The 8,483-nt window shown below is 43.8% G+C and overlaps 2 protein-coding genes across 2 annotated transcripts; both read right to left on the bottom strand.

Annotated features, from left to right (window-relative positions):
• Positions 1-3,104: 3,104 nt before the first annotated feature.
• Positions 3,105-5,582, bottom strand: LOC121574761 (zinc finger protein 835-like). The gene is made up of 2 exons (XM_041887323.1): positions 5,349-5,582; positions 3,105-4,925 (listed from the first exon to the last, which is right to left on the bottom strand). Exons 1-2 carry the CDS (start codon positions 5,527-5,529, stop codon positions 4,003-4,005), a joined length of 1,104 nt encoding a protein of 367 aa, XP_041743257.1. The 5' UTR covers positions 5,530-5,582; the 3' UTR covers positions 3,105-4,002.
• A 794-nt stretch (positions 5,583-6,376) lies between these two features.
• LOC123491606 (zinc finger protein 665-like) lies at positions 6,377-7,785 on the bottom strand. The gene is made up of 2 exons (XM_045222855.1): positions 7,533-7,785; positions 6,377-7,322 (listed from the first exon to the last, which is right to left on the bottom strand). Exons 1-2 carry the CDS (start codon positions 7,720-7,722, stop codon positions 6,679-6,681), a joined length of 834 nt encoding a protein of 277 aa, XP_045078790.1. The 5' UTR covers positions 7,723-7,785; the 3' UTR covers positions 6,377-6,678.
• Positions 7,786-8,483: the final 698 nt, after the last annotated feature.

Here is an 8,483-nt window from a genome sequence, read left to right as displayed (position 1 = left end):
TAGCGAACAGATTGCTGATTTGCTGTACAGTTTTAGGATTGGGTGCAGCGCAAACATCAAATTGTAGAGAGAGAGGATTTCCATAAATAAATATGCAGCTCCAAAATAATATTAACTGTTTACTTTGCAAGCTCACCAGCAATGGGGCATCAAGTAACAATTATTAGCATAGGCCTACTGGTCTTTTGAAATGTCAAAATTGCTTTTAAATATATAATTTTGTTATGAAGTTTGCATTTGGAATTTGTTGTTCAAATTAATTATTATATAATTAAAATGTGCTGTAGACAAAATCATGAAAAGGGCTGTCTGGCAGCCTCAATACATAGATTTGTAGTTGAACAAGTCATTGCATGTAAATACTTTTTTTTTTTTTTTTTTTACTTGACTTGAGAATTGACTTGAAAAAACGTGTGACTCTACTCGACTTGACTCCACCCGTTCTACTTGGGACTTGAGACACTGACCTTGTGACTTGAGATTTGCTTGTGGGTAAAGTCCACTCTGTTCGTAACATATTTTCGTTTTGGAAACAGAAAACTGTATTGAGATCAAATGTTTCATTGATGAGAAAATGTGAAGAATGTCGACCAAAATCCATCTCTCCATTGCCGGCCACTGGGCTTCCTCTCACCACCATTTGGTAGTGAGTGGAAACGCATACCAGATACTTCACATTTATACATCAGGTGAAATATCTGTCTCATTATTCTGTCTGTGGTTGAACGCAACTGGGACGTGAGCAAAAGTGCGCATTGCTCCAAAAACTCCCGACTCCGCCCATGCACACACGGCTTTCGGCGGAGTGACGTCTGTAGAGCCCTTTATACCACACGTCATACTCATCGTCGACATCTCTAAACGCAGATACTGGGGAAGCTAACTAACCTGCCACGCTAGCCAGTGGCATGACACATTTGAGCTAACATTAATTCATATTTCAAATAAGATATTTACAGACGACCTGAGGCCGTTATCCTCGCTAGCTATCTACCGTTACTAACCTGGTCATGGAATCACATTTCCGTGAAGCTTGCGTCTCAGTTGATCATTCTCTCTCTTTCCCTGTATTATTTCCTCTTGGTATTCTAGTATGGGCTCTTCCACGGTCTGATATATCTCTTGGGCAGCTAACATCAACCGTTCGGATTTAGGGACTCTACTGTGGCTGTGAAGTTGTTTAACTGTACATTTAGGTTCAGTCGGAGTTCATTTGTTTACTTGAACAGCTAATAATCATGCAAACAAACAACTCATTCAAGGGCCGGCCAGCTCTCAGCTAGTGTGACTATGTATGGGGAAGTGAACAAAGACAACGTAGTCAGTTACTAGTTTATTAAAAAATAACATTTAGTACACAATGATACAACACTGTACAGTAATGTGTGTGGGTGCACCGGTGTCCCAGAATATACTGTGTGGAAAGAGAGAGGAGGGATGCCGGTCGAGTTAGATGGCCTACTGTCCTAGCCTCAGTCCTGAGAGGCGATACAGGCCCGGTCTTGTAACAACCCCAAGCCCCTATTGCCCAAGACACTTGCCTAAGGGAAGTGGGGCTGTGTTTTGTATCTGGTATGGGCCATAGGCTTTCTGCTTGTTCATGAGCATTGGTCTCAGCTGGGCACTGCTCAAGTTATCTGCTATATAAACTTGTGAAGGGACAGATTTAGATTAAGTCTACTCCTGGATTAAATGCATTCACAATATACATTAAAGTGCTTTTTATTCCAGGAAAAACCTTGATCTGGGTCCGAAAATATGTATTTTACACTTCCAAACAACACTTCCAAACAACCGGCCACCATTACTAGATATTTACTATAGTGAATATATGTGCAGCAGCGCCTAGCTCAGGACCAATCCTTGTGAACAAGCAGCACAGATAGATACAGGGTAATACTGTATGGCTCAGCTGAGGAATCAGCCTTTCTCTGCACCGTGTTGGTCAAATACAGTAGTATTGCAGGTCATAGAGAACACACAAACCCTATCTGCATCAGAGGTGGGGGATAGATAGTGGTCATATACAGAATTATCATAATCGGGATCACATTTATCTTGCAGAATAGCAGTCTTAGTGTTGATTCCTATGTGATAATTGTACGTTTTTATTGTATCAGTTACAAGTTGACTGAAATTCAGGTGGCCGTATACAGTTCTGCAACAATGGCTAACACCTCGATCACACCGACAGCGTCATTGCATCCCATTTTGGGTTGCTACGCAAATATACTGAACACGTATATCTACCATACAATTTGATGCATACATTGGATATATCCAACGCATGCACCACACAACGCACTGCAACTGCCTCTGCCTCGCAATGCTGCAAGGCAAATGCAGCGGTCCATTGGAAATAAATTGATACTGAACAAAAATATAAACGCAACATGTAAAGTGTTAGTCCCATGTTTCATGAGCAGAAATAAAAGATGCCAGAAATGTTCCATATGCACAAAAAGCTTATTTCTCTCAAATGTTGTGCACAAATTTGTTTACATCCCTGTTAGTGAGCATTTCTCTTTGCTAAAATAATCCATCCACTTGACCGGTGTGGAATATCAAGAAGCTGATCAAACAAGCATGATCATTACACAGATGCACCTTGTGCTGGGGACAATAAAAGGCCACTCTAAAATGTGCAGTTGTGTCATAAAACACAATGCCACAGATGTCTCAAGTTTTGAGATGGCATACAATTGGCCTGCTGACTGCAGGAATGTCCATCAGAGCTGCTGCCAGATAATTTTATGTTCATTTCTCTACCATAAGCCGCCTCCGTCGTTTTAGAGAATTTGGCAGTACGTCCAACCGGCCTCACAACCACGTGTAAACACGCAAGGCCTGGACCTCCACATCCGGCTTCTTCACCTGCGGGATCGTCTGAGACCAGCCACCCAGACAGCTGATTAAACTAAGGGGGTTTTCTGTCTATATTAAAGCCTCTGTGGGGAAAAACTCATTCTGACTGGTTGGGCCTGGCTCCCCAGTGGGTGGGCCTGGCCCCCAAACGGGTGGGCATGGCTGCGCCCCTGCCCATTCATGTGAAATCCATAGATTAGGGCATTATGAATTTATTTCAATTGACTGATTTCATTATATGAACTGTAACTCTGAAAAATCGTTGAAATTGTTGCGTTTATATTTTTGTTCAGTATACTTCTGGTGTACCAAATGCAATGACGCTGTTGGTGTGATTAAGGGAGAGAGCGATGTAATGATTATTTAACATGGAGTATATCAGGGAGGCTTTAGGTGTCTAACCGTACAGAAACATAGCCCTGCCTGCTGTATTCTATTGCTAACCCTAATTCCCACCCCTGACCTCACCCAAACTAACAATGGCTAATATGTCTACTTATCCATATTTGGAAACTCAAAGAATGGACAACTGTTCATAGACAATGCCCATACGGTTAGCCAGTGTTCATAAAAAACACAAATAAAAACAGCTTACGAATTTCAGCCAGGTGATTCAGGAAATCAGAATAAGCTGTGATATACTTTATAAAAAATAAACCATTGTTTTTAGAAACTTGAAATTGGTGTAAATTGGCCCTGTGCAAATCATCTGGGGCAAGACCACGTTTTGGAACACTGCATTGTTGGAATCCTGAATGCATCTCCGTTCAAGGCGCATTGTGGAAGACTTCAATATCATCATGCTATCAAGTTTATTACTAAAATACTAAATAATTAGGAAAGACTAGCTAATAACTCAAGTACAAAAAGAAAATGGACACCTACTAAATTGACTATACTGCAATACAAATCCTATTGCATGAGAGAGAACTGTTACTTAGCAGAGATAAAACATTCTAAGAATGTCACAGAATCCCTAGCTCTGAGAGAGAGAAAAATAAAACAAGCCTTGTCTTAGTGGCAGCAATTTGAGCTTTTAAAAAATGTCCCATAATCAGCAATTCATTCATACACCGAGACTCAGTCGTTCATTAACAACAACCACCCACCACCACCGGTGGTGGCGTCTCTCTCATCTCACTGCCCCGAGAAGTAGGTGCCCTCACGGCTGTGGGTCTGGAGGTGACGTTTAATTTTGTCAGAGCGGCTGAAGCACTTGCCACACACAGGGCAGCTGTAAGGTTTCTCTCCAGTGTGGATACGCATGTGGACCTTAAGATGGGCCATCTGGGTAAATCCTTTTCCACAGCTCTGGCAGCGGTACGGCTTCTCTCCAGTGTGACTCCTGGCATGCTCCTGGAGCCTGCCGGAGGAGCTGCAGCACTTTCCACAAACCCCGCAACGGTACGGCTTCTCTCGGGTGTGCACCTGGACGTGGACATGCAGGTGTCCGACATGGCTGAACGTCTCCCCACACACCCTGCAGCAGAACGACGACACGTGCACCTGGAGAGGAGATTTTCCACACTCAGCGGCCGAGGTGGAATTAGCGCCCTGGTTGCTTAAGTGGGAGCCCTGACCTCTGCTCCCGCCGGCTCGTCCTTTAGACCCAGACCCCATCTGTCCTCCGTTCTCCACCCCGATGATGTCAATGTTGTTCTCGTTGGAGCAGTTGGGGTTGACCGTGGCCAGGGGCTGCGGCCCGCTGTTGGACGAAGACGATGATGAGCCTCTGTGGGACCCTTCTGATTTGACATGTCTGGATGAGCTTCTGGGACCAGGCTCCCTCTCTCTGTTCTCCACCGACGGGTTCTGGGGCAGGTTGGAGGAGTGGGGAGGGTCCTGGGGGTATTCGTTGCTGACACGGGGAGGGGTGAACATGGACTCTGGAGTGCTGCAGGAGCCGTGGCCGCGGAGCTGATCTTCCCCCTGGCTGTACCTGAGCTCCCGTTTCTCCTTGATCAGGATGGGGACGCGCTCCTCATGGCCCATACTGGGGCTCCACTCCCGGCGGGGATGTTCGCCATCCTCCTCCTCCAATAGCGCCATGGACTGACGGTCTGGGTGGAAGAGAGGGAGGCGGAACGTGGCAGTCAGATTGGATTTACGATCGAGGAAAAATACGATAAACAACATTTATGTAACGTTATCACAGGAACCCGATTTCAGAAATTAATCAGCAAGACAGATGCCTGAAAATTTGAGTCTAAATCGCAACAACTAGCTAGTTAAGAAGCTGGCTAGCTAGTCAGCTAGCTAACGAACAAAGGTGGCTAACTAGCTAGCTGAGTTAGCTAGCGCTTACATTATAAATTAACGTTAGCCTTCTGAAAAACATTAGTTAGCTGGCTAGTTCTGGAAACGTTAATACAAGGTGTCAAATATAAAATAACCAAATGGCCCTTTAGCTAGTTACGCAGCGAGCAAATTTGGTTTAACTAGCGTGCGGCTTCGGCGCTAATTTTAGCATGGTAGCTACTAACCTGGCCATATTTCAATCCCAGCGTCTCGAAGCCTACGTCTCAGATGGTCGTTCTCCCTCTCCCTGAGCGCAATCTCCTCTTGGTATTCCAAAATCGTGTCTTCGACAGATTTATAGATCTCCTGGGCAGCGAGCATAAGCCGCTCGGTCAAAAACACATTTAAAAACTGCAATTTAGTCATTTTCGGATGTCGTAGCTAGCTACAAGGGCTCTCGCTATTATCCAAAATGGACCTAAAAGATGCTCTCCCTGATCACGTGATAAGGAATGCCCGTTGTTACCGTAATAATACGAAAACATGAGGCCCTAAATATGATGGGGCCAAACCCAAACATCATGTTCAGCTCTCAAGGAATGCTGAAAATGCATGATTTTTTCACGTAAATCCATCCTTTTCATTATTGTACGGGGTCTTATGGAAGACAGCACCACAGTAAAGATTTTGAAATTGTTTATGAAGGTTAAAAAGGACTTGTTTCCTTTGGAGCACCTACCACAGGCTACAAAAGTGAATACCAATGAGTGAGCTTTGAGTGGTATACCCAGGTGAATTTTGCATACAGAATATAGCCGACTCCTTACGCTGTGCCTGGAAAAGTGTTTACCATCTTCCCCACGTTAGAATAACATATGAATCCTCTGATGATTTGTGGGTGTGTGTATCTAGAACACACCCAGTGAGTTGAGACTGTTTTGTATAGACTGGTGCACTTAACCAATGTGCACTTTTCAGGGGTCGACTGTATTTGCTTTATAGCTGAGCAAGAAAGCATCTTACCATGCAAGACCTGTCCAGCAATTAGAGTCAAAATATGGTACAAGCTGTCAACTGACAAAACAAAGTAAAAGAAAACAGGCTGTTTTACATCTTTAATGTAGTTTATGATTTGAGACAATACAGGGAAGAAAGGGACGAGAAATTATATACACCACAGGTTGTTGGCGGCACCTTAATTGGGGAGGATGGGCTTGTGGTAATGGCTGGAGGGGAATATGTGGAATGGTATCAAATACATCAAACACAAGGTTTGATGCCATTCCATTTGCGCTGTTCCAGCCATTATGATGAGCCGTTCTCCCCTCAGAAGCCTCCACTGATATACACCTGAGTGTAGGGGTGGGGGAGATGTGTGTCTTATACACAACTTTATTGTCTATTGAATCATACATTTATTTTTGCTGTCTTATTCTCACATAACCTTTTCATCATCCCACCTAGCTATCTTAAGATGAATGCACTAACTGTAAGTCGCTCTGGATAAGAGCGTCTTCTAAATGACTCAAATTTAAATATGAATGTAAATCCTTATACTGTATGCTATAATAATTGTCACACACCTTTATGTTTCCTCTGCATGTGTACTTTGAGGTTTGACCTCTGGTTGAAACAGTGACCACAGACATTACAGAGGTAGGGTCTCTCACCGGTGTGTATTAGCTGGTGTGTTTTTAACTTGCTCGCGGTAAGAAAACACTTTCCACACAACGTACAGCAGTGGGGTTTTTCCTGCGTGTGAGCCATGCGTGTGTGCTGTTTCAAACGACTCATGTAACGGAAAGTCTTCCCACATTCTTTACAAATAAACAATTTCTTTACAACCTGAATGACCAGAGGCGATATCTGATGAGATAAGACGATGGCTTGGTTCTGTGCGATTTGGAAGGGCTGTGAGGGCTGAGCCAGGAGATGGGGTATGGGTAAGGAGGGTAAGGGCTTGGGATGGATCTGGGGCAAGGTTTTGGAAGGGCCCAAATCATTGTCTTTGCGCCAACAGTGAGTGGTGGGTGTAGGCGTCGACTCTGTCGTTCCTGACTCTTGAAACTGCTCCTCCCCCTGACTGGTCCTTGCTTGCTTCTTCTCCTCAGTTTGTGATACCTCCTTCCCCATACTGGGGCTCGACTCCTGCACACTCTGCTGCAGCAGCTTTGGGGGAGCTCCTGCTACAGAGACAATGCTGGTGATCTGTCGTAGACCTGCAGTTATGGATGGTTGACAAAATAACATCTCAGACAGACCCCTTGTTGGTAAAACAATTCTATAGCGGACGTGCGTGCACTGCACATGTCACAACTTCCCCTAAAAACAAGTACGGTAGCTAGTTTACACCCTGATATATACTCTTTTAGATATACATTTGTTTTTTATTTCCAATAATGAAAGGTGCATTATTAGGTCCTACAAACCTCGTTTTAAGTTCACTTTTCTCGGTCTGTTAGCATTTAACTGCTTCCGTAGAAATGCATTCTCTCTCTTTACGTAAGTGACCTCTGCTTGGTATTCTGCAAACGTTTCTTCTACCATTTTATAAATATCCTGTGCAGCTGACGTTAATCGTTCAGTGAGAAACAAACTTAGCAACTCTATTTTGGCCATTTTTGCGAAAAGAAACGCACACCAGCAGCTAGCTAACGTTAGCTAGTTGTGTACGATTGTAAGTCTTCTTCTGCGGTTCAGGGCGCACCCAACAACAATCAAGTCGGCGCATTATCGCCACCTTCTGGGACTGGAATGAAACCAAGGTAACAGCAAATATAACAGTGAAAAGCAACTACCACTGAAAAGCAGTACAAAATATTTTATTGTGTTATCCTCTGGAAGCTACTATACACAATATTTTTTTAAACCAAAACATAAACAAATGAATCAATCTGTAACTGTGAGACTAACACATTTTAGGGACCAGTTGGCAGTCTCAATCCATAACAACTTGGGACAGACAAGTTGACCACATGCTGTCAACTCCTCTTTATGAAAACAATGACAGACTGACTCTCTAACATTCCACAGTACAAGTCCATTAGCGATGTTTTCAAACGGCTAATTCCCAATGTATTTAAACAACAGCAGTGACTTTAGGGGCATGTCTTTGTCTTCTAAAAGGTGTCAGAAGGGGACACTTTTCCAACTTCTAAGGCAGGTTGTGGGTTCTCCCTTTGGTAAAAGTTAATGTGTGTTGTGGGAGGATCTAAGCTATGGTGTGTCTACATTGGGCCTAAAACATTGGTGGCGTTTTAGAAATTCTACTACGACAAAGCCTTTTCTGCACTCTGTGGTCTCTCCACTGCGTGAGCCATTTTGTGAGTCTTCATGTGAGTCTTGCGGGATGAGGACTGACTGAAGCATCTGCCACAGAC

This window comes from Coregonus clupeaformis, chromosome 10 (assembly GCF_020615455.1).
Source record: "Coregonus clupeaformis isolate EN_2021a chromosome 10, ASM2061545v1, whole genome shotgun sequence".
Lineage (NCBI taxonomy): Eukaryota > Metazoa > Chordata > Actinopteri > Salmoniformes > Salmonidae > Coregonus > Coregonus clupeaformis.
The sequence above is the reverse complement of the archived record's forward strand: the minus strand, read 5'-3'. Positions and strand labels throughout refer to the sequence as shown.

Excerpts from the sequence above, each read along its gene's own strand:
- LOC121574761 (XM_041887323.1), bottom strand. The coding sequence starts at position 5,529 with ATGACTAAATTGCAGTTTTTAAATGTGTTTTTGACCGAGCGGCTTATG. Across the intron at positions 4,926-5,348 it reads TGGGATTGAAATATGGCCAG|ACCGTCAGTCCATGGCGCTA; the intron begins GTTAGTAGCTAC and ends TCTTCCACCCAG.
- LOC123491606 (XM_045222855.1), bottom strand. The coding sequence starts at position 7,722 with ATGGCCAAAATAGAGTTGCTAAGTTTGTTTCTCACTGAACGATTAACG. Across the intron at positions 7,323-7,532 it reads AAAAGTGAACTTAAAACGAG|GTCTACGACAGATCACCAGC; the intron begins GTTTGTAGGACC and ends CCATAACTGCAG.